At 36.7% G+C, this 26,700-nt stretch overlaps 10 protein-coding genes across 14 annotated transcripts; 5 read left to right on the plus strand and 5 right to left on the minus strand.

The window, feature by feature from the left end:
- The first annotated feature begins 82 nt into the window (after positions 1-82).
- Positions 83-896, plus strand: LOC100631597 (histone H2A.v). The gene is made up of 5 exons (XM_011409081.2): positions 83-190; positions 279-353; positions 403-516; positions 567-696; positions 744-896. Exons 1-5 carry the CDS (start codon positions 188-190, stop codon positions 797-799), a joined length of 378 nt encoding a protein of 125 aa, XP_011407383.1. The 5' UTR covers positions 83-187; the 3' UTR covers positions 800-896.
- Positions 897-1,049: 153 nt separating this feature from the next.
- On the minus strand, positions 1,050-2,778 carry LOC100641069 (receptor of activated protein C kinase 1-like). The gene is made up of 7 exons (XM_003382441.3): positions 2,596-2,778; positions 2,369-2,542; positions 2,071-2,216; positions 1,913-2,008; positions 1,754-1,864; positions 1,477-1,617; positions 1,050-1,306 (listed from the first exon to the last, which is right to left on the minus strand). The coding sequence occupies exons 1-7, from the start codon at positions 2,702-2,704 to the stop codon at positions 1,142-1,144; spliced, it is 942 nt and encodes a 313-aa protein (XP_003382489.1). The 5' UTR covers positions 2,705-2,778; the 3' UTR covers positions 1,050-1,141.
- A 28-nt stretch (positions 2,779-2,806) lies between these two features.
- LOC105316686 (EKC/KEOPS complex subunit Tprkb-like) lies at positions 2,807-3,867 on the plus strand. Its single transcript, XM_011411772.2, has 5 exons — positions 2,807-2,986; positions 3,047-3,169; positions 3,216-3,311; positions 3,382-3,477; positions 3,580-3,867. Exons 1-5 carry the CDS (start codon positions 2,807-2,809, stop codon positions 3,664-3,666), a joined length of 582 nt encoding a protein of 193 aa, XP_011410074.2. The 3' UTR covers positions 3,667-3,867.
- LOC100641197 (vesicle transport through interaction with t-SNAREs homolog 1A-like) lies at positions 3,674-5,692 on the minus strand. Its single transcript, XM_003382442.3, has 7 exons — positions 5,606-5,692; positions 5,395-5,519; positions 5,195-5,253; positions 4,977-5,087; positions 4,838-4,924; positions 4,597-4,752; positions 3,674-4,078 (listed from the first exon to the last, which is right to left on the minus strand). The coding sequence occupies exons 2-7, from the start codon at positions 5,486-5,488 to the stop codon at positions 3,905-3,907; spliced, it is 681 nt and encodes a 226-aa protein (XP_003382490.1). The 5' UTR covers positions 5,489-5,519; positions 5,606-5,692; the 3' UTR covers positions 3,674-3,904.
- A 62-nt stretch (positions 5,693-5,754) lies between these two features.
- LOC100640945 (serine/threonine-protein phosphatase 2B catalytic subunit alpha isoform-like) lies at positions 5,755-12,357 on the minus strand. 2 transcript variants are annotated; one of them, XM_003382440.3, is made up of 13 exons: positions 12,252-12,357; positions 12,047-12,153; positions 10,751-10,897; positions 9,732-9,913; positions 8,919-9,030; positions 8,338-8,483; positions 7,992-8,134; positions 7,655-7,732; positions 7,071-7,291; positions 6,838-6,930; positions 6,544-6,631; positions 6,344-6,441; positions 5,755-6,273 (listed from the first exon to the last, which is right to left on the minus strand). In XM_003382440.3, the coding sequence occupies exons 2-13, from the start codon at positions 12,111-12,113 to the stop codon at positions 6,053-6,055; spliced, it is 1,596 nt and encodes a 531-aa protein (XP_003382488.1). In that variant the 5' UTR covers positions 12,114-12,153; positions 12,252-12,357; the 3' UTR covers positions 5,755-6,052. The 2 variants fall into 2 exon arrangements, with proteins under 2 accessions (XP_003382488.1, XP_019864344.1); XM_020008785.1 differs by having other exon boundaries at positions 12,047-12,148; positions 12,252-12,346.
- LOC105314905 (uncharacterized) lies at positions 12,356-14,619 on the plus strand. The gene is made up of 7 exons (XM_011409348.2): positions 12,356-12,535; positions 12,582-12,744; positions 12,805-13,064; positions 13,115-13,274; positions 13,798-13,961; positions 14,074-14,335; positions 14,386-14,619. The coding sequence occupies exons 1-7, from the start codon at positions 12,372-12,374 to the stop codon at positions 14,572-14,574; spliced, it is 1,362 nt and encodes a 453-aa protein (XP_011407650.2). The 5' UTR covers positions 12,356-12,371; the 3' UTR covers positions 14,575-14,619.
- A 41-nt stretch (positions 14,620-14,660) lies between these two features.
- LOC109593738 (uncharacterized) lies at positions 14,661-19,475 on the plus strand. The gene is made up of 16 exons (XM_020008761.1): positions 14,661-14,836; positions 14,897-14,929; positions 14,981-15,123; positions 15,187-15,362; positions 15,415-15,638; positions 15,850-16,034; positions 16,095-16,186; positions 16,233-16,319; positions 16,375-16,518; positions 16,573-16,687; positions 16,741-16,844; positions 16,894-16,948; positions 17,000-17,308; positions 17,367-18,134; positions 18,186-18,462; positions 18,621-19,475. The coding sequence occupies exons 1-16, from the start codon at positions 14,806-14,808 to the stop codon at positions 19,232-19,234; spliced, it is 3,357 nt and encodes a 1,118-aa protein (XP_019864320.1). The 5' UTR covers positions 14,661-14,805; the 3' UTR covers positions 19,235-19,475.
- On the minus strand, positions 19,468-20,989 carry LOC105316689 (progestin and adipoQ receptor family member 6-like). Of its 2 annotated transcripts, none has more exons than XM_011411775.2 (2): positions 20,903-20,989; positions 19,468-20,611 (listed from the first exon to the last, which is right to left on the minus strand). In XM_011411775.2, the coding sequence occupies exon 2, from the start codon at positions 20,601-20,603 to the stop codon at positions 19,617-19,619; it is 987 nt and encodes a 328-aa protein (XP_011410077.2). In that variant the 5' UTR covers positions 20,604-20,611; positions 20,903-20,989; the 3' UTR covers positions 19,468-19,616. The 2 variants fall into 2 exon arrangements, with proteins under 2 accessions (XP_011410077.2, XP_019864404.1); XM_020008845.1 differs by having other exon boundaries at positions 20,895-20,989.
- Positions 20,990-21,030: 41 nt separating this feature from the next.
- LOC109580184 (uncharacterized) lies at positions 21,031-23,912 on the plus strand. The gene is made up of 6 exons (XM_019993083.1): positions 21,031-21,104; positions 22,205-22,565; positions 22,708-22,749; positions 22,806-22,864; positions 22,938-23,172; positions 23,494-23,912. The coding sequence occupies exons 2-6, from the start codon at positions 22,226-22,228 to the stop codon at positions 23,832-23,834; spliced, it is 1,017 nt and encodes a 338-aa protein (XP_019848642.1). The 5' UTR covers positions 21,031-21,104; positions 22,205-22,225; the 3' UTR covers positions 23,835-23,912.
- LOC105314946 (uncharacterized) lies at positions 23,827-26,356 on the minus strand. 3 transcript variants are annotated; one of them, XM_019993066.1, is made up of 5 exons: positions 26,286-26,356; positions 25,786-26,232; positions 25,455-25,700; positions 24,135-25,285; positions 23,827-24,019 (listed from the first exon to the last, which is right to left on the minus strand). In XM_019993066.1, the coding sequence occupies exons 3-5, from the start codon at positions 25,681-25,683 to the stop codon at positions 23,942-23,944; spliced, it is 1,458 nt and encodes a 485-aa protein (XP_019848625.1). In that variant the 5' UTR covers positions 25,684-25,700; positions 25,786-26,232; positions 26,286-26,356; the 3' UTR covers positions 23,827-23,941. The 3 variants fall into 3 exon arrangements, with proteins under 3 accessions (XP_019848625.1, XP_019848623.1, XP_011407714.2); XM_019993064.1 differs by lacking the exon at positions 26,286-26,356 and having other exon boundaries at positions 25,776-25,857; XM_011409412.2 differs by lacking the exons at positions 25,786-26,232; positions 26,286-26,356 and having other exon boundaries at positions 25,455-25,763.
- Positions 26,357-26,700: the final 344 nt, after the last annotated feature.

Raw genomic sequence — 26,700 nt, forward strand, 5'->3', positions numbered from 1 at the left:
AAATGTTACGTAATCCAAGACCGGAAGTGGGCTTTTTCCTGTAAGGAATTTGATTGGTCAGTGTGCATACAACCTCTCATTTGGGCGGGACACGGGGACAAAACTTGAAACTTTGTTAGTGAAAAAAGAACTGAAGTGTGTGTTTGTGCCGTGTCTTAAAGTTTAACTATTATAAAGCTCAAGCAAAATGGTAAGCAATGTCTGTAGCCTTTTATCCATGCATTATTGTGTGTCTGAGAGGGGGAGCCTTATTAAAAGCTTATTCCTATGCCCCGTAGCCCGGTGGGAAGGCTGGTAAAGATGCTAAAGTAAAAGCTAAAGCCGTGTCGAGATCAGCTCGTGCTGGACTACAGGTATTACTAATGATTCCATTAATACATGCACTAGCTGTTTTACCATTAGTTTCCTGTGGGTCGTATCCATCGACACTTGAAACAAAGGACGACAAGTCATGGGCGAGTTGGTGCTACAGCTGCTGTCTACAGTGCAGCCATTTTGGAATATCTGACGGCAGAGGTAGCACTAAAGTGTATCATTGTTTATGTTAACGTATCTGTATATATCAGGTACTGGAGTTGGCCGGGAACTGCAGCAAAGACTTAAAAGTAAAGCGTATTACACCACGTCACTTGCAGCTTGCCATTAGAGGAGACGAAGAATTAGACTCTCTCATTAAGGCCACCATTGCTGGAGGAGGTAACAAAGAATGTATTTTGCTTTTCAAATTCAGACTGTCCCCACAGGTGTACTACCACACATTCATAAGAGTCTTTTGACCAAAAAGACAAAGCCACAATAAACTTCATATGGACCATATGCACACACACACACACACATCATCTTTTGCTTTTTTAAAAGAACTCTAACTTGGTTTGTGTATTTATCCCTCCACACCATTTGTCTGCACCCTAAAACTGGGCGGGCTGTTGCTGGAAAGGGTGGGCGGGCTGTGGTTTCAAGGAATCCAATAGTTGAATGATTAGAACAACCACAAGAATTTCCTTAGGGCATCCTTAAGAGTGTCACCTGTGAAGACTCAAAGTATCAAATTAGCAATTTAGCATCTGAGGAAGTTAATTAATTATTAGTACATAATATTCTTTAATAATAATAATAATGACAAAACAGAGTCAATTTAAATTTAAAGGCCCTCCACATCGTACACGCGGATCAAATTGTCCGTATAGCCAGCAAAAAGTGTCTGACCATCAGCACTCCAAGCCAAACATGTACACTGAGTGTTTCCTGAAGTATTCCCAATAAACTCTGGATGAATCTCGTCAACTAGTGACTTGCTCTCCAGATCCTGTATAATAAAGGAATGGTTTAGATGTTATCAGGGAGTGTCAACGAATTAACAATGGAGTACAATGTAAGGCATAAATTAGCAAAAGGACAAAATTTTAATTTTAATTTTTGGCTAATAAGAAACCCACAAAAATGTCATAATTAAATATTCGTTCGGATATGTCTTACCCAAATCTTGACATTAGGGCCAGTAGCTGCACAAAGCCAATACCTGTTGGGGCTGAAAGCCAATGCATTGATGGGATCTGATGCAAGAAGTGTGTACAAGTGCTTTCCTTCATTAAGATCCCAGAGCATTGCCTTACCATCCTATCACAAAAGAAAGAAGCAATACATTAAGAATGCCACGTCATCTACAAAAAACTACACTATGCAATTTCCGAATACAAATTTCTAGGAACAAACATGTTTGCAAACAAGCAACTGCAATTAGCAGCAACACTACCTTGCCACCAGAAGCACACAAACTTCCATCAGGAGATACAGTGGTGCAGTTCAAATACCCTGAGTGTCCAAAATGATTAGTCTTGAGCTTGCAATTAGTCAAGTTCCAAACCTAATAATTCTAGTACTTAGAAGAAGTTCAACTTTTTCTACAACTTACCTTGACTACATTGTCCCAACCACATGAAACAATAGCTGGATTTTGTGCATTGGGTGAAAAGCGAACACAGCTTACCCAATCAGTATGACATTCATCCTGTCATTAGTAACAATGATAAAGTTTTAATCCCAATATGCACACACATAGTTATTACATACCTGAATGGTATACTTGCAGATGCCCAGTGTGTTCCATAGTTTGATGGTTCTGTCACGTGACCCAGAAACTATCTGTCTGTTATCTGTTGAGAAAGCAACGCTGAGGACATCTTTAGAATGTCCAACAAATCTACGAGTCGTAGCACCTGTAATATAATAAGCATGACATTATATATATAATTGGCAGTTGACACTGTATACACAATAATTATTATCATTATTATCATTCATAAATAAATCGATTATTATGCCAATCAATAAAACTTCATAACACAGAGGTTTCTATTATTAAATATACCTGTTTCCAGTTCCCACAGACGAAGTGTACCATCCCAACTACCCGATAATGCAAACTGCCCATCAGATGATATCACAACATCGGAAACAAAATGATTGTGGCCCCTCAGTGCCTTCTTGGCCACTCCATAGTTAGTATCATCACGTTTCAGACGCCACACAATGACAGTCTTGTCTGAAACACACCCAATAATAAATATGTTACAAAATACATGTATTTGTCATTACCTCTAGAAGCACTGAGAATGGTGTCTGGATCAGCTGCTGTAGTGGCTATCTGTGTCACCCAACCGCCGTGACCCTTTAGTGTGCCCCTCAGCTTCAACTGTTCCGTCATTTGGAGGATGGAAAGGGATTATATATGTCTCAATTTATTTAGTACCTATATCAAAAGAAAGAAAGGGAACACGTGGTGCGAGATTATGAGCATGCTCAAATTATGTCGCCATTTTATTTGAGCCACACCTATAAAGGGCTGGGCTTATTAAAGATGAAGCTAGAAACTAAGTCCGATCATTTCTGTACTTTATTCCTGTGCACTGGGTTGACTAGTGCTGCTGAGCTACGTAGGACAGTGTTATCTGGGAAACTTCCATGTTGCCTGCTTGATGCAGGAATGGTAAGAAAGCTACAGATCTGTGGTGTTAATTTGTTATGCATAATTATTTTTTAAATCAAGATTTGCAGCAGTTTTCAAGTGATGGTTGCTGTGAATAAAGCAGTCATCAGTTTAGAAAGGAAGAAACTAGTCACAAAAAGTCTGCAAACTGAAATAATTTATTCCTTGTCTCCATCAACAAATGTGAGGTCTTCATCATAAGTCTTTAGATCCTTGTGCTGCCCTGTAGATATCAGAATCTTTGAGGTTGTTTGGTGCAAAAGACGATTCCAACAGTGTAGTAGCTGTATTTACATCGGACTCAAGTGATTCATTCCTTGAACAGGTTTTTATAATGATGCAAATGCATGTACCCAGTGTCAGTGATGTCTCTTCACATTCTATTGTACATTTAGGAAGAATCTCTTAAAAGCCTTGTAAAAGGTTTAGGTGGAGAAGTATTGCAAGATAATGATTTCAGTAAAACTCTTGATCTCAAAAGCTTGAAGAAGGTACATGTATATTATAATTTACATAATGCAAGTGAAAACAGTGAGCTCAAGATGTGTACATTGTATCTCGACAATAATAGTAACTCCTTTTATTGTTGCCAGGTTTATCAGATCACAGACAAAGAGCTTCAAGTCACAACGTTAGAAAAAGCAGTAACAACAGCAATGTCTATGAAACACCTAGTCTGAACGAGGATTGATAATACGAGAATTATAGTTATACTCATTCAATCATAATAAAATAAAATAATAATAATAATGATTACAATTAATAAATGATAGCCATACAACATGCACAATAAACAAACATGTAAACATAATAATAATTATAAACAAGAATCAAATTAATATTTATTAATAATACATAAATCTCGGCAGAGTTATCCATAATCTTTGAAAGGGTAGAGAGAAAGAGGGGCAGTATGTATCACTTTGATGAAGTTTTTTGGTGTATCTTGACAATGCCAAATATCAATAGGCCTATGATGACCAATATTACCAGTATCACTACAGCAAGAATTATCTTATGCTGTACAATACGTCTCCCTATTCTACGAATAACACGACCTCCTTTACTGATCTCTGAGTCTGTGTCACGAAGCTACAAAACAAAATAATAGTAAGACTCTGCTTGCATAGTCTAATTCGGCAAATCAATATCAAAGTTGGATTTTTTGTGAATTTTTAAAGTTGCTCAAAATAGCCCATGGTACATGTATGTGGTACATGCATTCTATCAAAAATGGCTCAAAGAGAATTCTCCATTTAAAAATTTTTTCCTGATACATATACATGTTCTCATGTTGTGTAGAAAGTTTGAACTGATTCCGATCCCATTTGGACTTTTTATGAATTTTTGAAGTTACTCAAAAATCTGATCAAAGCCCCTGTACTATAGTACATGGTCTCGGGCCAAATTTCACCAAAATTGAAAAGGAGATATTTCCCCAGTTTTGCAATTTTTTCTAAAGCATATACATGTTCTAATGTTGGATAGAAAGTTTGAACTGATTCTGATCACATTTGGATTTTTTATGAATTTTTGAAGTTACTCAAAAATCAAGTCAAAGTCCCTGTACATCACTTTTCAATCATTACATTATTCCTACTATGACTCACCCTCCCTCTGATCCTGTTTATAGTGTCCCTGTCACCCTGAAGGTTGTCAATGATGTCTAGTCCAATCGTTTCAGTTTCCTTTGCAATCCTGTAGCCATCTTCAAGTGTATCTGATGTTTTTGCTAGTCTCTCTGTATTATCAAGAAGCCTTGCCCTCTACAAGAGCAACAAAAGTGGACTCAAGTACATTGTATAACACATCAAACATGAGAGACAAAATTATGATTACAAGTTCACGTACATGATCCTCTGAAGTGTATAGCTCCTCTCTATCAAATAATTCTTTTCTCATGGACGTCTCATCACCAAGAGCAACTTGTGACTGACGCTGTCACGGGACAAAATTAATAAAAGTTTTAAAGTATAGCTCTTTAGCTTACAAATTCCTTCTTGAGTCTCTCTAGCTCATGTTTATAAGACGTTAGGCGTTTTTTAGCAGCTCCCCTGTTGTCTTGTGGTACGTCATGGATTTCTAGATCCATCTGGTCAAGCTGTATAAGTATACATGCAAGTGTACATTAGTCATTGGGTCAAATTCAATTACATGTACATGCATGGCCATAGACAGTACAGGTTGTGTACATTATCTTATATTTACCAATTCTCCAGCTTCGTCAATGTTACCCTGTACAACACCGATAGCGGTCTTCTTTTCGGCTAAATAAAACACAAATTTATCAAATTTTAAAACAAGTTAGCGCCATATAAAATACGTACTACATGTACCAATTGGTTTTTACTTTTAATATGAATTATAGCATACATATATTTTTATAGTTGTCATTCTGTGAGACTTACTCCCAATTAGATTTGGTATTTTCCCTATCCTGGCCGTTATGTCAGCCGTAATAGTAGAGAATTGTCCTTCGTAGCTTTCAAAGACACTAGACATTGTTGTGAACTGTGAAGTATTAGGACTAGATCTGTAAAGGAAAAGAACTCTTTTAATACATTAGACAAACCTTTATTAAAGAATGAGGGACCGTATATGAAAGAAAAAGTGACTTACTAGAGAAATAAAAGAAGAAGAAAGTGAGCTTGTTGTCCTCCCCAAAATAGTCAGCTTTTTTTGTAAACCACGCCTACAAAATGGTGAGTATTTATTTTTTAACCACCACGCCCATATCAACTAAAATGAAAATCCTTAAATCAAGCAGATTTTAAACAAAAATTGCATCATTAAACGAAATGTACAAAACAAACATTCGTTTAACAATAAATAATTATACTATATTATTATTATTATAGTATGCATGGTTGTGTGTATCAGTATTATTATTATTATTATATTAATTATTATTTTTATAACAAATGACTAATAATAGTAGCACATGTCTCTCTCTCTATACCAAAAAAGGAAAAAGGTTAAAAAGTAATTAAACAACAGAAATAATTTCTTTTCGTGTTGGTCGTAACTATTACAATAACTAATATCTTTTAATGCGTGGAGGCAGGATCACTTTGACTTCCCTTCATGCTGTGAGCCATCAAACATGAACTTTGGATCGCCGGTATTGACAGCCATTGGAGACTCTGCGACTTCACTGGACATACTCACTACAGAGTCACGTCTCGGGGGCATGCGTTCATTCACACGATCAAGAGCTCTAGCCTCATCAAAACTGTTGACGCGTTTTCTCATGCCACCAGCATGTAGGACTTGAAACTCTTCGAGAGCTAGTATTGTAGATTGGAGATCATTATTTTTAATACATACATGTAATGGGTAGGTAGTATTATTATTAACCTGATTGTACTCCTTCGCTGCCCTGTGAGAGGACACCAGCTGGTAATTGACCTGATGGAGTGAGACCTTTGAGAGCTAACACAGTTTCATGCTCTTGCCTAAACACACAAACAAGGAAAATATGATCATTACAAATAATACCAAGCAACAAGTCGACAACAAAGCAATAAAACAAATAGCAATGGTTATGACTTGTTTACCTGAGAACTGAGAATACTCTTGCCATCTTGCCAACAGCTCTTATCTTGTTCTTAATGACTTCCTTCCTTAGGGCCATACTTGATGATTCTGGTAATACAAAAAAATATAATCACACAAATAAAAATAATAAAAAAATTATAATAACAGTAATAAGGGTTGATTTGATGGCATTAAATTGGATCCAGTGTTGGGTGACACAAATGCTAAATTGTGATACACGTACATACATGTATATCACAATCATATATAGTCTAGCAATAAGTAAAATCCTTCTTTATAACGGATTTGCTGACCTGGAATAGGACCACTCTCTTCTTCCTCAAGGTCCATGTCATCATCTTCTTCGCCGCCTCTCAGATTAAGAACATTGACAAGCATTTCAGTAACTATAAGAATAATAGGAATATAATAACAAATGAAAGAGACATTGACAAGCATTTCAGTAACTATAAGAATAATAGGAATATAATAACAAATGAAAGAGAGAGAGAATGAGCATAGTGGATATAAGTGAATAGAAGCATACCCTTCTCTCCAACAAAAGGGAGTGACCAGGTAAACACGTCCATAAAGTTAGGTAGCCAGTAGGGATGGTCAACAGCATTAAACTGTCTAATATTCATAACGTTATTCTCATATTTCAAAACGGCGGCCTTGTTCCCATAGACGTCCAAATAATTAGGAGCAGAGAATATCGTGATGAGAGCAGGGAAGCCCGTGGTCTGACTTTTACGATACATTTTATATCTAAAAGTATGCAAGACACAGTAAATACATGTACATGTACTATACACAATATAAATTATTATTATGAGATATTCAAATGATGTCATGTACAATGTATGTACATGTACATGTACATTGTAGTGGATTTTTGTAGTGTATTTTTGATTTTGTTACATGCATGTACAGTAGTTCTGGTTGTAAGGGGAAATCATAACAGAACAAACACTAGAAAGCAGGAGATGAGTAGAGTAGGGAGTATTTTGAGCTGATAATCATTTCCAAATTATTTCTAATAAGCACAATTACTGCCTATAGATTCTTATCTCCAAAAAAGCATAAAATCAATCAAATCCCAACGCATGTAAATTAACGCTGATCTCTTACCCTGAGTCTTGTGCCTCGTGAGCTCTTATGATGGAGAGAAGGTGATTGTTGTGAAGGAACTCACAGCAAGCCGTGTAGCTATTGAGAATAAGAATAAACACATCAAAAGCAATGTACACACACACACACACACCATGGAGTACATGTATAGTGTATACATTACATGTCAATATCATCATTTTAGAAACAGTATCACAACATTGCATGGTAGCAATAATAATAACGCCTCGTTTCCTACATATATCATAAGCATTTTGTTTTATTATTAATACACGTGATGATAATAATTAAGATAATTTATAAAAACATGCAGTCGGCCAACAAAGATAGGAATTACCTGAAATAGTATGAGCAGCCTCTGACTGAGTTGTGACTGAATCCCTCTTGGGTTGGCTTTTCTTGGCCAAAGTCTTCCAGTGGGTCGGACCAGAGTAGATCACACATTGGGCCAAATGCAGGAGGCTCCTTGAACCGATCCAACTACAAACAAACAAAAATATAATGAGATAATTGTACATGAATCAATTTTATTAGAGGAGGATTAGTGAGTAGTCACACTACAACACATTTTGGTTACATAGGCCAATGATAAAAAAAACCTCTACAAAGCCCACCATTAAAAGGTATAATACTATACTCTACACGACTAAGTGGATTTAATATGAGGAATGCATGTATTTTACATTCTTAATGTCATCCAATGTGAATATTTCAGGAGAGAGTCCACCATGAACACAGAGGAACTGCCCATTCATCAGAGCTGCTAGTGGCAGACAATCAAATGAGTTCATGCATGCTTCATATACAGCCTCTGAATACTTTATTTTACCTACAAATAATAAATATAAATAATAATAATAATAATAATAAATAATAATAATAATAAATAATGTAGTAGATATACATAAAATATTAGCTTGGGTAATATGATATGAAAGTACAGGGTTGATGCCAAATAATGTACATCAAGCACTTGTGAGGATTGACATACTAGAGAATACAAACACACATCCACCACGTAACTTAATAAAAGAGAGAAGACATGTACATGTACATGTACAGCACATTGCACAGAAAGAGAGAGAGAGGGAGAGAGAGAGAGAGAGAGAGAGAGGGAGAGAGAGAGAGAGAGGGAGAGAGAGAGAGAGAGAGGGAGAGAGAGGGAGAGGGAGAGAGAGGGGGAGGGAGGAGAGAGAGAGGGGGGAAGGAGGTGTTATGGAGCAGTGAGGTGTGAAAGGATGGTAGTAATTGTGAGCCAGCTCACATTCTAATTTAAAAGTGAAATATTCCGTGAGATGTCTGCACTCGTGATTCCCCCTCAACAAGAATACCATATTAGGAAAGTTTATCTTGAGTGACCAGAGATAGAGCACACACTACAGGAGAAAGAAAAGGTGAGATGACAGCTAATAAATACACATGTACATGTACCATGTACACCTATACATTATACATGTACAGAAGCAACTGGTTGCCAAAGAAAACCAATTTTAAACAAGACACCAAAATCTTGCCAGAATTGTTCATACGTGTACATACATGTATGTATGCATAAATTGAAATGATCATATGTACATGTACATGTACATACAATTTATCATAGACATTTTCCACAAGGGAAAGTTAATATCAGATGACAACCAAAACAACGAAAGACAATGACACTACTTTGGGAATTTGCCAAATTCCTCTACTACATGTACTATTATGTGCATGTGTAAGTATATGTAGTACATGTATGTATTCAGGAGTCCATTAGAGCAGCTAATAAGTAATGATCTAAGAATACTATTAGTAAAACTTTGAAGAATCTATATCTACATGTACAATTTTACATGTACATGTAGCAGTAATCAAGAATCATAACAGCTAGACTCTAGCTTTTCCTGATAGCTGGGCTCCATTGATTCACATAAAAGGACAACTGCCAGACTATTATTGGTCCCTCACATCCAATAAACTGTTAATATTACTTAACACAAAAGGAAGCTATCAATAGTAACTATTTTGCTAATACGTCACACGTCCTGCAATGTTTCACGAGGGCTCCCTAGCAACAACCAAAAACACGTCATACCTCAATTGAGAAGTAACCTCTATCCACGTAATCACCGAGGAACAGGTAGCGAGTTGTTTCTGGCGACCCACCGACATCAAATAGCTTCATGAGATCAAAGAACTGTCCATGAATGTCACCACAGACAGTAACTGGTGCATCTACAGCTATCATGTTCTCTTCTTTCTCCAATATATCAGTCCCTGGAGAGAAAGAGAGGAGAGAGAGAGAGAGGGGGGGGGGGAGAGAGAGAGAGAGAGAGAGAGAGAGAGAGAGAGAGATACATGTACATTGTTCTTTTAATACTGAAGCTACACAAAGTCATTTAGTGTTATTTGCTTGTGCATAATTCAGGAGGAAGTAAGTTTATACATTGAGCACAAACACCTGGTATAGGCAGTTGTGAGTACAGGGCAGTAGGCCAGTTACCGTGTGGTATAAACGACACTTTGAAACTAATCAAAAGTGTAGAATACGACGCTTTACTGGTGGCACACACAACGCTTCTGGTATTGATAAGGACACAGACCAGGGCCAGTCTCTAGTCTACTGTAATACAAACGTGTTGACGGGTTATGAAAGCACAGCTGGTTCAAGACTGATATACACACTTTCAAACAGGAGGGGAACATGGAACATGCTCTCTTGAAAAAGGCCACTCTGACTGTACACAAATGAGGACAACATGTCCACTAATTGTAAACAAAGTAATAAACTGAATATCAAGTAAAACAGGCTGTGGAATATTGCATATCAATAACACTCCAAGGACAGGTACACATCTCTTTGGCAAGTCTCAAAGCCAAGGAAGAGAAAACAGAAGACAAAAATAACATGTCAATAATTAGGAGCATTCTTACAAATATACACCAAATACCAAAGGCCACTACTAGAAAGAGACAAAAAGGCCATGATAAATTCCCATGGGCACTCTTTAGTAATTAGCCACAACTACAAGTATACTGGATCAGGTAGTCTACAAGCATAAACTAATATAATACTATATATATGTACAATTATATTATGTGGACAAGGATTACCTCCTTTTATAATTCTCAGTGCTACACTTTCCTCGAGACGTCCTTCATGACTAAAGTGGTCCTTGAGGACTTCGTGTTTTGGCTTTCCTGTTATTTCGTCGTAAACATCTGCCATTTTGAGAAGGGTTGCCTTCGGCGGGGAGACACCTGTAGAGCATAAAGGAAAGATAGACAAGTTGTTATATATTTATACAGCAAGTGGTATATTGTTGTAGCATGACAAGAAATGATGAATAGTAGAATAGAGAGGGGAAAAGGAGAGATCATACAGCATTACAATGAATGTGTATGTGTATATACTGCTGAGATAATACTGTGTAGTTGATTTAATTAGAGGAGAAGGAAAGGAAAGAAAGGAAATAGAAGAGGGAGTAATAATATAATATAAACTGCACACGGTAGGACGTGCTTCCACTCAAAGCTTATAATTATTATATATACATGTATAAAAATCTAATTTTAAAACTTGAGTATTTCATGCGATAAACAATATCCCAATGGTAGCTAAATGGTATATAAATCACACACACACAACAGCAACTGATTGAATCAGTGTAAAAACAACATCACCTCTGTCTCTCTAGTTTCATTCAACACAGGCATTACTAAAAATAAAAATGAAATGTACATCACTCTAAAGCAGTCAATGCGTCAGTATGCCAAACCAGTTCACAACTAGTTATACAATGAACCCTGTCTTGTTATTACGATGATGGCTGGTGCTTCCTTGGCAATGACAATAGCTGCCAAATTTATTAAAAATATACGCTAATGCATAAGGAGATAGATACTGTACATGTACAGTAAATGTAATGAGGAAGTATACATGCTGTCTACAGTAATAACATGTACAATTCCAATTATTAGCATGTAAATGCGGTTGTAATAGTACAAAGTGACATGCATGCTATATTAGGACAACTCCCACACACATAAAGGAGCATATCTTACAATAGACTTAATACTATTCAGTTGCACTGTATTGGGCCATAAGCCAATCCATTCATTAAAAATTAGCTTCCTTCCTAGAACCAAAAACCACAACATGGCAAAGAAACATTCCATTTTTTTATAAAGAGGATATGCCTCCTTTAAATAGCTATATGTACATGTACACAAGCTGTAGATCTTATATGTGAGAAGGTCAGTATTGATTTCTCATGGCAAACAATGAGCTCTTAGTTCTAACTAAACATGAATCCCGTTTCATAGATTGTTTCATGCCTTTAATGTACAGAGATGAATAATGCATAACCATGAAATAAAAATGGGAAAGAGAGAGAAAGAGAGACTCACTTGAGACAATGCGTCCCGTGGTAGTGAGCTCCGGCTCGGAATCACTCGCAGAGTCTTTGTCTGACATGTCTTCTGTGAGTTTGGAGTAACGTTTAACAAAACCTGCCCTAACATTGGAGAAGAAACTCATGATCAGCAATCGTACAAAGTGTATTGTAAAACGGGCCAGAGAGCTTTATGCCAAAAATAAAAGGCTTTCACTTACTAAAGGGATTCTCCTATCTTCGACTAGAATGCTAGGACCAGATCAAATAGCGCTACTTTAGCAAATGAGACACTATAAGCAGGACACCATCTTGAGCGGTCCTTTTAGGATTAAGTCACGATGACGTCATTTGTAGTCATAGCAACTCCAGGAGAAAACAAGATGGCGTCAAGAAAGGCAAAGAAGGAGAAGCTTGTAAATAAAACCCCAGAAGTAACGCAGGTCGATGATCAACTCAAGGAAAAGGAAATAATCCCTGGAAAAGGGTTTTATGAGAGCCATTGGTGGGTTTAATAGTTTAGCATTGATTGTGTATTGAGTTGAGTGCAGGTTGAAATTAATGGAGAAAGAGAGCAGTGACTCATATATACAGAGTTTAACTGATGAGATATTTGAGACAGCATTTGCCAAAGGGAACCACACACTCTGTGATGCTCAGGCATTCCCTCACTCTGTCCAGTGGGCGAAATCAAAAATGATAGAAGTAATTGAGGTAAGCGAAGAAGTGAAGTATAATATAATTATTCCTCAATTTCCTCTCTCTCTGTTGCAGTGTTACTTCTTATCACATGATACCGGGCAATCCAAGATAGAAGAAGATGTGTGGACAGAAGACCCTGATCCTCCTGTCACTGCAGTCATTGATTCCTGGGCCAGAGGAATGATGCCATTACAACCACCTCCAGTTGACATCAGTCCAAAAAAATCCTCATTTGTAACCCTGGTACCAATACCTGAAGAAGAAGCAGCAAACAATGAAATGCCTCCTGCTTTGGAGTCAGCACTGAGTCATCATAGTGAATCTATGAAAAGGTATAATGTAGCTAAATCTTACTTACTGATAGTTTTATCTCATGCTGCAGGGAAGGGAGTGGAGGCAGTAGTAGAATGACTGAACTGAATCTATCTGAGAAGATAAATGCTAGACCAAGACCTGTTAATAGAAGACAAAAGCCACCAGTGATGACAATTGTAGAGAAACCATCACCAGAAACTCAAATAGATGAAACACTACAGAGTCAGGTACTGATTCTGCATTCTTTAATAATGAGGGTTACCCACAAAGCATGCTCATTGAGCTAACAGCATGCTTCATGAGCTGACAAGCACTACAGGTGTATGTACATGTAGTACATGGGTTTTTGCCTTTTTGGGCAGCTTTAAAAATTTGTAAAAAATCAAAATTTGATTAAAATCAGCTCAAACTTAAAACATAACATAACAACATGCATATGTATCAGAAAAAGTTATAAAAATGGAGAATTTTCTCCTTTTCATTTTTGGCAAAATTTGGCAAAACACCCTTTACTATAGTACAGGGACTTTGGCCCGATTTTGGAGCAACTTTAAAAATTTGTAAAAAATAAAAATTTGATCGGAATCAACTCAAACTTTTTACACAGCATAAGAGCATGTATATGTATCAAAAAAGTTATTTCTCTTTTTCATTTTTGATAAAATACTGTACTTTAAAAAACAAAGGAAATTCCCACAATCATTTTATTCAATAATACTTGTATTGAAATCCTTTTCTTTATACTTGCAGTCTCAGTCCAGCACATTTCAATCGCACACTCCACCAACTCCAACGTCTCACATGGTAGTACCTTCGGCCATTACAGCCACTTCTCCTCTACCCCCTCCTTCTTCTCCTCGTCAAACCATCAGGTGTGCAAGAGGACTCAAAACCCAGAGCTTTCCTTCACAATGGTAAGTGCATTATAAAGCAAGTAGGGCTAGAACATTATTAATGCATTTTCAATCTATTTGGCTGGTTTATTCTGTGTCATGAACTAATATGAAGTAGCTCTAATTCTTTTAGTATCAAGCCTCAAGTTAAAGTATCACAGACAGCAAAAACGTTAAAACTTCATGAACAAGATCGAAAGCAGCCAAAAACAACTAAAAAGGACAGTACTCCACAGCATCACTATAGCCACCATCATCACAAACGACACATGGCAAAATGGACTACTAGACCTGATGTCAGCGTTGCTAGTGGCACAGGACAGCATCAAGGAAAAGGAGGACTCCAAAGATTAAACAGCAGCAGATATCCAAAAAGACCAGTATTACCATTCCTGGTAAAGAATTGCATTAACAAGAAAGTGTTGATGTTAATTTTATGCTTTAGGTTGATTTGATAGATCCTGTCCCTGGAGTGAGTGTGAAAGCAGACGGTCGGTTTTTAACGTCTTCCACACTCGTAAGGGCAAAGCTTCCAAATCATCACGGGCCAATGAAACCAATGAATGGACAGAAACTAGTCAATGCAACTAACAGTGGACTTGTTACTGTTGATGAAAAGAATAATCAACCATGAAAATGGCATTGTCCAAAAAATAAAAAATAAAATTATTTTAATTAGCAGAGTAATGATATTCATCGGAGGTGTGGTTTTGTGTCCAATGGCAACCAATAAACATATGGTTTGAAAGTGGGCGTTTCTTGTGATTCTTGAAAAGATTTTGCGACTTTGCGACGCACTGGAGCTCCATTTCTCTGTGGGAGTGGCTGCATGATCTGCTAAACAGCTACTTCTGAGGACTTGAGGATGCGGCTACTCCTTTTACTATTACTATTATGTAAGTAATAATCCCATAAAGTGTTCAATTTTCATGAAAATTGTGCTTTTTTACTAATAGATGGAGTTTCATACACTCACTGCAACTCATCAGGTACTACTGACATTAACACTGGTATTGGACTATTTTACTATTAATTTACAGGTTTAACTAATTGTACTGACTATTTACTTGATTTGAATGTAACTGATGGATGCGATGATTTAAATGGGGGTCATCTCTACTTTAACAGTTCTGAAGGATACCTTATTGATATAGAAAGTTATGATGCAAATAATGCTGACACAGTAAGTGCTATGCTCTTCCAATTCATTGCATGATTTACTCCATTGTTTTATTGTACTGTACAGTGGAATAATATATCTGTAGCTATAATGCAAAATGTGAGCAACAGTGGAGAAACCATTGATCTTCAAATACAAGAAGCTATTTCTGCAGGCCGTCTTCCAAACGATACTTTAGTTGGTAGCACAGTTTCTCAGGAGATTGCCAATAACGTTTATCTCAGTACAATTCTTGGAGGAAGGTACAATGTGTATATTCATTTATTACTATTAATTTATTAATTTTTTCATTAGCATATATCGTGCTTATAAGTACACTCCAAACTCGCCGGCTGATGCTAAAGATTTTGTTAATGCAACATTGGGGTCTTTGAGATACAATCATGGGGATCTTAATGACTTCAGCCCAAAAAACATTTGCATTATAGTCACTACTAATGCAACCGAAATCCAGGTTGCTTGCACTAGCATTACGTTTGTAGGAACAAACTCCCAGCCGCCTAGAATTTTATATGACGGTAAGATTTCATTATTATGGTGTTCATGCTTTATGTGGATTGTGAATGTCCTCTTGCTGGGTGGTCTCTCCATAACTGTATTTGGGTGGTGGAGTTGATTAGATTCATGATAATCAAGTTTCATAATGCCACAGTCAGACCAATGACATTCAAAGCCATCAATATAATCAGGAAATTTTTTATAATTATTATAAATATTTCTTTTTTGTAGGTCCCACGTTTAATTTCACAGAAGGTCAAGATGTACCAGTATTAGTAGTTTCTGATGATTTGACTGTTACTGATCCAGACAATCCAATGTATTTAATGGAAAGTGCTACAGTAACATTACTAGGTGCTCTGGAAATGTATGAAACACTAGGTATTGAAGGATCATTTTCTTCTTTTTACCATACAGTAAGTTTTGCTCTTTTTAATAAGAGAGCAATGATCATAAATGATGTTTTTGTAAAACAGTATGATCCTGAAACTGGTCAATTGACTATCAATGGAAGTGGGACTACTGAAGCTTATGAGGAAATTTTTGAGGCTGTTGTATATAGGAACATGTGAGTCCTTTACTTAATGTGGTGATGATGAATGTAATAATTTTAGTGATCCTGAACCAGCTCAAGATACACAATTCAGAAAAATTACATTTAGTTTATTTGATGGAATTTACTTAGGACAACTTGACATAAGGTCAGCTGATATAAAAATTATTTCAAATGTGTTTATTAATCAATTTAAATTTTAGGCTATTGCTTATCAATCGTAATGATGTCCCAACAATTGTCTTTAGTGAAGAAAGGATTACAACATACCATGAAAGAAATGGATCAGTTAAAATAGACCCTAGCCTGATGGTAGTTGATGCAGATCCAGGGGAAATGATACAAAAGTAATGACAAACTATAAATCTAATAAACTATTATGAATTTCATAAATTTTTTAGAGTTGTCATTACATTATACAGTGAAGATACTAATTTTGAAAGCATCAATATACCTAATAACATCATTACACTTGAATCTGATCAGTTTAATGTATCTAAGGAACAAGAGGAAATAGTATGCCGCTTTAATTTCGTAATAACATTATAATATCTCATTATTACTAATAGATAATTCAAGGTAGCGCCTCTCCTTCGGATTATGATAATTTACTACAAAATTTGGCATATGAACATACAAGCATACATCCTGGTAATCCTACTGTAGGCAACAGGTATTAATAGAGCAAAAAAGAATGCTATGCATTTGTGAATCATTTTTAGAACAATTGGTTTTTTTATTGAAGATGGTGAAAACTATAAAACAGTGAACTTCACTGTAAGTCGTTCTGTTTGAACATCATTACATTATGTCACTTTAATCCTTTAGTTCACTATTGAGCCAGTCAATGATCCACCAGAAATCTCATTCAACAACAACCTTACACTAAAGAGCATCCATTACACTGAAGATGATCCTCCATTACTAGTAGCAGAGGATTTGATATTGTCTGATATCGATAGCAATATTTCTAATGCAATACTTGTCTTTACTGGACTCTCCAATGGGCCTTCAGATTACTTTTCTGTTAATTCCAGCTTCATTGCAGCTTATGGACTTCAAGTCAACATCAGTGACTATACCAGCAATAGAACTATGATTGTCCACGGCAGTGCATCACCTGCAGCATATGGAAAGGTAAACTTAATACATTATTAATATGCATTATTAACTTGCATACATTGTATCCTTGTAGGTGCTGCAATCACTAGCGTATGTCAATTTGCTTAAAAATAACTCCATTACCAATGGAGTTCGTAATATCACTCTTCAAATAACTGACATTGGTGACTTGGACAGCTCTATTCTTACGATAATGCTGACAGTGAGAAGCAGGAACGATGAGCCTAATCTCGTTATTGATGAAATCATTCAATACACTGAAACTCCAACTGAACCGCCTGAGAATGTACACATTGTTACACTCCATCTTGTAAGCATTATAGATGAAGAAATGGATAACATCTCAAGCATAAACATCACTTTGACAGCCACAAACGGAGCCCTGGATGAGAATGAACAAATCTATATTGCAGGCAGTAATGATCTTCTTAATAAAGCCATTGTGACCTCCACTTCAATCTACATACCTTGTGAAGGAACAGTTACTGAGTATGTACAAGTCTTACGGTCCATCAAATATGTCAATTCCGAGGAAGAGCCTACATATTATGCAAATCCAGCCACAAGGGAAAAGCTTCAAAGAGTAATCATAGTAGAACTGACTGATAATAATGCAACCAGCCCATCAACTGCTACACATCGCATTCTTGTAAACTTGACACTTATTAATGATAATAATCCTAATATTAGTCTGAGATTCACTGATGGCTCTTCTTGTGCTGTTTCTCGGCCAGGGGGCTCAAGATTGCATGTAAATAGACGAAGCACTCGGTCTGTTAGGAGCAACTCGTCACAGAAAAGACTACAAATAAAGAGGAAAGGGAGAACCATGCTTAGACCTGTAAGTTATATGAATACAGTGCATTGTAGGGTTACTCATTGTGTCCCATAGGGGCTACTAATTGAATCAGCTTATAGTCGGTCTTCATCCCTGCTGGAGAATGTCACATGTCTCTCAAATATTACCATCACTTTTAACGCTAACACAACAACTCCGTCTGTTGGTGTCAAATGGGACCTACACTCTATTCTGAGGCTCTCACCATCTGATCTCAATCTATTGCCTCATTATGGAAAATGGACGGACCAACAGACACTGGTCATCAACTTTATGGGTTGCTACCAATTCAAAGAGCAGGATATACATGTTGCTTTTCTAGAACAAAAAGGTGAGTTTATGCACATTAAAATTATCATATAGATGATAATTTCTATTTCATGCAGTGCTTCATTCATTCCTGTATAAATTAATTGTGCTGCTTGCATCTGTACACGTACATCATAGCACTTATGTGCATGCACATTATAATAAATTTCCTTTCACTAGGTCATTGCAATGCTTCAACTCCATGCACTGTTGGAGTATGCTTCATGAATAAGACCGGCTGTCCTTACGTTGGCTTGCATCGGATCAACCACACTGAGCCTCTACCAACGGACAATCAAACTACAACGAGTGACCCAATCCCTTATCAGCGTCAGTTCCTCATTTCTTATATATTCATCACGGTTGTCTTTGGATCGATACTGGTCATCCTCATGATCAGTGTTGGAGTGGTGTATCGCATAGAAAGGAATAAAGCAGTCAAGCAGCTCTCATCATCAAAGGTGCAAGAGGTAAAGCCTGGTCCTGAGACCCTCAAACCAGCAACAAGCAATGATTCCACAATTGCTAAAGAGAAACTACCAGAAAAAAGCAAAGAGAATAAAGATGAGCCAGTCATTAAAGCAATGGATGAAAAAAGTGATGCAGAAGAAGTTGAAAAGAAGGAGAAGCCAAAGATACCAGAGTCACAGAAGTTATCAATAGCTAAGACACAGCCTGTACAGCACCAGAGTAGCAGCAGTAATCCCAGGAAGAGCCCCAGCAGAGAAAGGAGTGTCAGTCCGAATAAAAGAAGTACAAACAGTTCAAAAAATCAGTCGTCAGCAAAACTATAAGCACAATAGGTTACAAACAAGTTTTTAACATAATTTATTTTTATTATTTTTATTGCAACTTTTTACTTTTTTTCTTTGCATCATAATAGTAGATTTGCACTTTTGTACACTAAAATACATGTACATGTATACTCTCTCTCTCCCTCTTCTTTTCTATCATTTGCCTTTCCTGTCCACTTTATATTATTTAATACCATTCTTATTAAAAATTTGTATTAAGTTTTGTCAATGCCTTACCAAAGAAAGATTAATTTGCATCATAAAGAAATAAAGTATTAATCAAAAACATCATAATTGCAGTCCCTGTGATACAACAGATAAAATAAATAAAAGAAATTGAAAATAAATAATAGCAATCAATAAAAGCTCCAGAAATGTTGAATCACTTGGATTTCTTGTCATCATGTCCTTTGTTGCTGACAAGTACACCTCTGTACACAAGATACCCCAGGACACCCACAATCATAAAACCAGCGACAAAAACAAACAAGAAAGGAGCAAGTGTATTATAAAAAGTTGGTACCACAACAAGGTCTTGACTCAGAAATGGGAGCCTAACCATTGCATCATGAGGCATCATCAAAAACTGGACTGATGTGAGCATTACTGCTGTGATATGAAACAACTGGTGACTCTGAAAGAAATAGTCAAATTTTCCTGGGAAGAATCGCTCGGGGAGTTTGCTCACAAAGAAACCAGCCATTACGTGTGATATGAAGAAAGCAAAGAAATGAAGATGAAGCGTCTCTGGGAGACATTCCTTGCCGGATAAAACGCAAACAGTGAAACGACAAAAGAAAGGAAAGCAGCCAAAGCAATATGGCAAAATAAAAGCACCAGCTCTTAAGAGATAGCGATATTTCTCGAGATAGAAACGGGAGAGAGAGCACAAAAAGGTAGCATTGAGGGAAATGAGAATGTTAAGAGCCATGAACATACGAGTGTACTCAAAAAAACGAACATCTGACGGTCTCTCGTAAAAATAATAAGCAACTCCACCACCAAACCCGTACAGACTGATGCCATGATAGTCAATCATGAAGCATACCTGACGAGTGAAGAGGGACTTGCATGCAAACCCGTGAGCCATGCTAGAACAGAATGCATAAGCACAACCGCCAGCCCACAGAGCTAATAATGGATACCAAAAAGGATCGGTGAAATCAATAGAGTAGGAGAGTCGATATAGCCAATACAGCCACGCCCAAAAGGGTATGAAGTGCGTCCAGAAGTTACCCCAGTCATTGTGCAGCGTAAACATGTACTTGATGCATTGATAGAAAGAGGTGTTGGTCTGCCTGTAACCTGTTATAATGTACGGCTCCCAAAACACACGAGATATATCCTCCCTAGTCAGCAGTGTCATCATGCACAAACCTAATAAATAAAATTACAATTATAATGAATATAAAATTAGTGTTATATTCTTGAAACAGTGGCATGTCAATCTATTTATTGTTGACAGATGGTGGAGGCTGGTAATTGCTTAATTATTGTCATATTACTGTGCATAGACACTGAACAACATATAATTAACTAGCCAATATCTACCACAGGGCAGTAGTAATATTATACAACAAAACTACAGATTTATGTACCTGAAATTACTATAATAATGCTAAACAATGACAAATATAATAAGTGAGGTAGGCAAACTCACTTATTTACCTTCTCTATAAGAGCTGGTCCAGTTTGAAACGAGTTAAGGGCTGCTGGCTGACCTAGACACTAATAAAGTTATGGGTATCAATTACAGTATATAATATTTTTATGGGTGTGTTTTTGAAAAGGACACGCCTATAGAGCCACACCTTCGACTTCTCAAATAGTCAATCTTCATTCAAGATGGGTAGCAACTAACAACCATACTGTAAGGTTTTAATAAATTAGTTTATATGCATGTACATTTATGTTGTGTAGAAATTTTTGAAGTAATTTTGGTCAAAATTAATTTTTTTACAATTTTTTTTGCAAAAATTAAAATGAGAGAACCCTCCATTTTCAAAGTTATTTCTGATTTTATGTTGTGTAGAAAGTTCAAATCAAGTTGAGATTTTTTACTAATTTTTAAAGCTGCTCCAAAATTGGGCCAAAGTACCTGTACTATTATAAATCCAGGGTGTTTGGCCAAATTTTTCAAGGAATTAAAAATATAGAATTTTCCATTTTTATAATATTTTATAAGACATATACATGTTTTTATGTTGTGTTGAAAGTTTGAAATGATTTTGATCAAGCTTAGATTTTTTACAAATTTTTGAAATTGCTCCGAAATTGGGCCAAAGTCCCTGTACTATAGTGCATTTGATCAAATTTTGCCAAAAATGAAAAGCTGAGAATTCTCCATTTTTATAATATTTTCTAATACATATACATGTACTTATGTTGTGTAGAAAGTTTGAGGCGATTCCGATCAAATTTAGATTTTTTGCAATTTTTTAAAATTGCTCCAAAATTGGGCCAAAGTCCCTGTACTATAGTACAGGGTGTTAGGCCAAATTTTGCAAAAAATGAAAATTAGAGAATTCTAAATTTTTAAAATATTTTTAATACGTATGCATGTTCTTATCTTGTGTAGAAAGTTTGAAGTGATTCCGATCAAGTTTAGATTTTTTACGAATTTTTTAAATTGCTTCAAATTCAGGCCAGAATCCTTGTACTATAGTACAGGGCATTTCGCCAAATTTTGCCAAAAATTAAAAACTGAGAATTCTCCATTTTTATAATATTTTCTAATGCATATACATGTACTTATGTTGTGTAGAAAGTTTTAGGTGACTCCGATCAAGTTTAGATTTTTTACAATTTTTTTAAATTGCTCCAAAATTGGACCAAAGTCCCTATATTCATCAAAAAGTAACACAAAGAGATGTATGCAAGCAAAATTTTTGATTTACGATTGTAGGAAAACACGACTATAGCAAAAATTTTATGTTCATTTTAATAATTATTTTTTTTTACAAATACCAGTATAGGCTGCCATTCATTATCATGTCAGGAGGATCTCCACATTCCCCTCTCTTTGGAGTCATTGATGCAGCCTCACATGCACTGACTGACAATACCCTCTCATTTACTAAGTCAAATATCAATCCTATTGATATTGCTAATGGTCTATACGCAGCTAAAGGACTTAGCGAAAATGTGTACACAAAAATTACCACAGGGCCTCCTGCCTCTCCTTCCAAGTCACTTTTACTTATATTTAATGATGTGAAAGGAAACGTCGGAAAAAACAATATCATTCTCTTTGACATATTTCTTACCCAGTTGGTTCAGAGGGGTATGGCTGGCTCCAAGTTTGCACAGACTCTACTGGAAAGCTATCAAAGTATATTTATTTAACAACAAGTACAATTTTGTATGATTTTGGTTGATATAAATGACATCTTTGCCCCTAGCAAAATTGTAGTTTATTATATATTACATATTGTCCATTATGTATTATTAATTCAGTTTTCCTTTACTTGTAGATTTTGTAGAAAAGCAAGAGGAGGAAACATCTACAGGTACAGGTATGATTAGAATTCTAGTAATTGCTTATCAAAATCACACTATCATTTTCCATAAGTTTACGATTTGGAAGCTGAACCTAAATTGGCAGATCTCATGAATTTAGTTGCAGCAAAGGTGAATTAGCCATATTGATTACATGGCACTATAAATGCACAGAACTATAAATATAATGTTATTTTTATTGTAGATTTCTTCTGACTGGCGTTTGGTTGGCATTCAACTTGGTATGACGAATTCAGAGCTTGATGCCATTCAAATGGACATATCTCTTGCTGGGAAGCCAATACTTATGCTGCAGAAAGTCTTTAGTCATTGGGAGAACTCTGGAATAAAGCCATACACATGGTCAACTGTTTTAGATGTTTTAAAGTCTCCATCTGTTGGCCATAATGGCCTGGCAGACAGTATAGTGTCATCTGCAGGTTAGTACAATGTACCACTAATGGAGTGTCCCAGACAAATTAGCAAAAGAGAAAGGGAATATCCTATGATTATGAATAAAGAATAGAGAGAGAGAGTGTGGTATCTATTATACATGTACACACAGTAACAGGTGTTGCATCCTAGCATCCCATAATTCACATTCATATTGCTATAAACTCTGGACTGATGCTTATATATAGTTGTACCCACAAATACTATAGATGCCCTTATGATTAGCCTAATTACCTACCGATGCATGCCTTCATTCCATATACCCATTCACTGTGGCTAATACTAACTATATTTTATTATGCCACTAGAGGAGCAAAAAGTCATGAAGACTAAGGCAATCATGAAGAGAGCTTTAAGGAAAAGATACGTTGATCTTTGCTGTGTCCTAAGTGGGAGCTATGATACTTTTTCAAGACAATTTCTGAGCATATCAACAAGTTACGATGCCACAATGAGGGAATTTGTTTCCATTTTGAATTCATTAACCACAATGACCAAAGTGGAATCTCATTGCAATAAGTTCTTGCTAGCTTTGAGGAGTATTGGCCAACCTGTTACTGGGGCTGGTAGTTCTATAGGCAGAGATTGGACAGATGCTGTTTATGATGGCGTGGGCATTCGCTTGAACTTTGAAACCACAGTAACTTGATGAAATTTATAGACACAGACACATGTGTAATAAAAATTTTAAATGATATAATAGTTATAGCACTAAAATTTATATGAATAACAGTATTATGAGGTTATGCTATGTAGTTAAGACTCCTCCCAGTCCCAAGTCAGGGGCAGCCACTCTGTCAGCTCAGGAATTTCTATGTCACTGATGTCTGGAGCCTAAAGAGCCAATAATAATGTAATGTCACATAACATAATATAATATACCGCATCCCATGCAGTTTTGATCGTTATCACTTCATTAACACATTTCAAAATTCATGTGGACACTCACCTCTACTGCTCCATCCACCTCCTCTATCCCTCCTGCTTTCAAGGCCGAAAGGTCATTTCGTATGATATTGTACAGCTTGCCGATCTCTTTTGACTTGATGCCTTGCTTTTCCAACACATGACTGTAATATTGTAGTCCTTCCAGCATGTCTTCCAGTGTCGGCTCCACTTCTCTGTGTACCCTATCAACAGCAGCAGTGACATGAAGGAATGCTACAATGAAGGCATTGCTGGTAGATATTTCGGGCAATTGGCAAGCCACAAAAAAAGATGCCATGCTATAGACCATAGATGCAACTGCAGATCTGAGTAACCTCCCATTCAATAATTCAAGCTCTTTTAACTCTTCTAATGGGCCATTAGACTGTGACACTATCTCCAACCAGGCCTGACATTTGTCTGGTATTACTATGGACTTTCCTCCCTTGCTTTTAAAATGGTAATATTTGAGGGCAAATTCGAACCGACCAACCCCCAAATCAGTTTGCTCGTCGGACTCCTCTAGTAGGCTCTGAACAAATTTATTCAAGCGATATTCCTTAAACTCTGGCTGCATCGTCTTCCATTTCAACTCTTTCCTCTTCTTGTCGTATCCTATCAATAAAGATGACATCGCTATGCAGCATTTCTCGCAGCCCTCATACACCTCCTTGATGGCCAGCCTGCCATGCTGTACAGCTGTGTTATTATAAAGCGAGGTTCCCAACGCAAAGTTGAATATGGAGTGTCCCAGTGTCGTTATTACCAATGAGGACTCGTGGGCAGTGCATGAGGTAAGCACAAAGAGACCTGGTATTGGGATATCAGTTTGAACAGTGTTTATCACTATCTGTTCAGCTATGCCACCAGCATAACAGCAATCTAATATCAAGAGGATATAGCGACCTTGGAATCTCACGAAATGAAGCCATTCGACTATCAAACCCGCTGTGACTAGTGTATGAGGAGAGCAGTTGAAGTCTGATGGAGCTAACCCCCACTGGTCACTGCCTACACCCTTCAACCCGTGACCAGAGAAAGCAAAAACAAATATCCCGTTAGTGTCTACTTTACTGGCAGACTCCATAAACGACTTCTTCATGCCATCGAATGTGCAAGAGGCTGGGGATTCTGAAGCAACAAAGACCTTGTTTCTATTTCCTGAGATGCCAACTATAAGGAGAAAAATATGTGTCAAAGCATATATAATGTCAGAATAATTTCTTGTCAACTAATAAATACGTGAATATAAATGTATAATTCATTATTATAGTAACGGTGTTGACACATGTACTAACGAAAATGAAACAAATTTTAAAACAACGGAATTTGTAATACTTACCTGCTTTTGAGAACATTTCTGATAAAGCCTCGGCATCATGCCTAACAATATTAGACAGTGTCTTGTCACGGAACTTTGGATCAGTTTGCTTGTCTATGCCATACGATATCATTTGACTATGATCTTTGCTGAACTCTAGCATCTCCGGTGGTAACTGCTCCTCCATTCTAAGTGAGCCTTTCTTGCGTAAGATGGTATGTGAACGAAGACTACCAAGTGATTGGCCCATTGTATAATTTGTATTGCCTGTTAAAGGAAGCAGCATTTAATTACTTATTACATGTATTCATTAATCTGATTAAATGTTTAGTTGGTACTTACATTTACTTACTTCTTATTAAGTGTGAGTCCTCTTGTATTTTTAGGGGCGATAATGACTTGAGCCACACCTTTTTATTTGTAGGCGGGGCTCAAAATGAAATTCATTGCTATTATTATGCATTAAAAATACTTTGTGCTAAAAATAATTTCTATTCCACAGCAACAAATTATGCTATAGGTTACATACTCTTTAATGATAAAGCTTTTGTGCTCTATCCACAATCATGTACATTGTACATATCACTGACATGATGTTTTTTTTGGCACCTACAAATTTTATTCATAGATCTATTCTGTCTAATGTGCAAAAGTGATCATTTCATTTTGTCATTATTGATTTATCATTATAAATATTATTTATCATTATTTCTGCTGGTCGACCATTATGATTAATCAGTTTGTCACTCACAAAATTCCCTTTAATTATAGCATTTTTATAGTTTACTCCAAAGGTCATCTGCGAGGTGTTCATATGAATAATACAGAAATGGTTTCCATTATTAGCTTTACTTTGTGTATAGGCACTTCAAAGGGACATCAAAGGGACATGTCCTCGAGCCGCTCTTAATTACTACGTTTTGTGGTCCCGGCTTTTGCACCAACAGGAAATTAGGCGCCGCAGAGTGACGCGTATACAGGCAATCCGACATTGGCCAATCACGAGCCTGTATTCACTTCCCATGAATATAGTTACAGTGCCTTTCATAGCATCATAACAACTCCTTTGTAGAGAGCGAGCCGTCTTCTTTGAAGTGCCGACCCGCTCCAAGACTCTCTTCATCTCCCGCGGACAGCAGGAATAAGCCTCCAATAAGGTTGGAGGGTGATCTAAGAAGATTGCTTGGTAATACTTTACTCTCGACTCTCTCTCTCTCTGTTCCTCCCCCTCTCTCCTCCTTGATCAAAGACTGCGGCTTGAGACCCA

Source organism: Amphimedon queenslandica, unplaced genomic scaffold (assembly GCF_000090795.2).
Source record: "Amphimedon queenslandica unplaced genomic scaffold, v1.1 AMPQUscaffold_13521, whole genome shotgun sequence".
NCBI lineage: Eukaryota > Metazoa > Porifera > Demospongiae > Haplosclerida > Niphatidae > Amphimedon > Amphimedon queenslandica.

Bases quoted from the DNA above. Each gene is read 5' to 3' on its own strand.
- LOC100641197 (XM_003382442.3), bottom strand. From the start codon at position 5,488: ATGTCTAGTGTCTTTGAAAGCTACGAAGGACAATTCTCTACTATTACG. The intron at 4,925-4,976 runs GTAAGCTAAAGA...GTCCCGTGACAG, and splicing joins AGAGACTCAAGAAGGAATTT to CGTCAGTCACAAGTTGCTCT. The intron at 4,079-4,596 runs GTGAGTCATAGT...TTTGTTTTGTAG, and splicing joins TAAACAGGATCAGAGGGAGG to CTTCGTGACACAGACTCAGA.
- LOC100640945 (XM_003382440.3), bottom strand. From the start codon at position 12,113: ATGTCAGACAAAGACTCTGCGAGTGATTCCGAGCCGGAGCTCACTACC. The intron at 8,484-8,918 runs GTGAGCTGGCTC...TATTATTTGTAG, and splicing joins TTTCACTTTTAAATTAGAAT to GTAAAATAAAGTATTCAGAG. The intron at 7,733-7,991 runs GTAATTCCTATC...TATTCTCAATAG, and splicing joins GGCTGCTCATACTATTTCAG to CTACACGGCTTGCTGTGAGT.
- LOC100631597 (XM_011409081.2), top strand. The intron at 354-402 runs GTATTACTAATG...TTTTACCATTAG, and splicing joins CAGCTCGTGCTGGACTACAG to TTTCCTGTGGGTCGTATCCA. The intron at 697-743 runs GTAACAAAGAAT...CTGTCCCCACAG, and splicing joins GGCCACCATTGCTGGAGGAG to GTGTACTACCACACATTCAT.
- LOC109593738 (XM_020008761.1), top strand. From the start codon at position 14,806: ATGCGGCTACTCCTTTTACTATTACTATTAT. The intron at 16,035-16,094 runs GTAAGTTTTGCT...TTTGTAAAACAG, and splicing joins TTTCTTCTTTTTACCATACA to TATGATCCTGAAACTGGTCA. The intron at 16,845-16,893 runs GTATTAATAGAG...AATCATTTTTAG, and splicing joins AATCCTACTGTAGGCAACAG to AACAATTGGTTTTTTTATTG.
- LOC105316689 (XM_011411775.2), bottom strand. From the start codon at position 20,603: ATGATGACACTGCTGACTAGGGAGGATATATCTCGTGTGTTTTGGGAG.
- LOC100641069 (XM_003382441.3), bottom strand. From the start codon at position 2,704: ATGACGGAACAGTTGAAGCTGAGGGGCACACTAAAGGGTCACGGCGGT. The intron at 1,618-1,753 runs GTAGTGTTGCTG...CTTTTGTGATAG, and splicing joins TGTGTGCTTCTGGTGGCAAG to GATGGTAAGGCAATGCTCTG. The intron at 1,307-1,476 runs GTAAGACATATC...TTTATTATACAG, and splicing joins GCCCTAATGTCAAGATTTGG to GATCTGGAGAGCAAGTCACT.
- LOC105314946 (XM_011409412.2), bottom strand. From the start codon at position 25,719: ATGCTGCTTCCTTTAACAGGCAATACAAATTATACAATGGGCCAATCA. The intron at 25,286-25,454 runs GTAAGTATTACA...TTCTCCTTATAG, and splicing joins AGAAATGTTCTCAAAAGCAG to TTGGCATCTCAGGAAATAGA. The intron at 24,020-24,134 runs GTGAGTGTCCAC...TTGGCTCTTTAG, and splicing joins AGGTGGATGGAGCAGTAGAG to GCTCCAGACATCAGTGACAT.
- LOC105316686 (XM_011411772.2), top strand. From the start codon at position 2,807: ATGTCGCCATTTTATTTGAGCCACACCTATAAAGGGCTGGGCTTATTA. The intron at 3,312-3,381 runs GTTTTTATAATG...TTGTACATTTAG, and splicing joins GTGATTCATTCCTTGAACAG to GAAGAATCTCTTAAAAGCCT. The intron at 3,478-3,579 runs GTACATGTATAT...TATTGTTGCCAG, and splicing joins ATCTCAAAAGCTTGAAGAAG to GTTTATCAGATCACAGACAA.
- LOC109580184 (XM_019993083.1), top strand. From the start codon at position 22,226: ATGTCAGGAGGATCTCCACATTCCCCTCTCTTTGGAGTCATTGATGCA. The intron at 22,750-22,805 runs GTATGATTAGAA...ATTTTCCATAAG, and splicing joins GGAAACATCTACAGGTACAG to TTTACGATTTGGAAGCTGAA. The intron at 22,865-22,937 runs GTGAATTAGCCA...TTTTTATTGTAG, and splicing joins TGAATTTAGTTGCAGCAAAG to ATTTCTTCTGACTGGCGTTT.
- LOC105314905 (XM_011409348.2), top strand. From the start codon at position 12,372: ATGACGTCATTTGTAGTCATAGCAACTCCAGGAGAAAACAAGATGGCG. The intron at 13,065-13,114 runs GTATAATGTAGC...CTCATGCTGCAG, and splicing joins CATAGTGAATCTATGAAAAG to GGAAGGGAGTGGAGGCAGTA. The intron at 14,336-14,385 runs GTAAAGAATTGC...TTTATGCTTTAG, and splicing joins GACCAGTATTACCATTCCTG to GTTGATTTGATAGATCCTGT.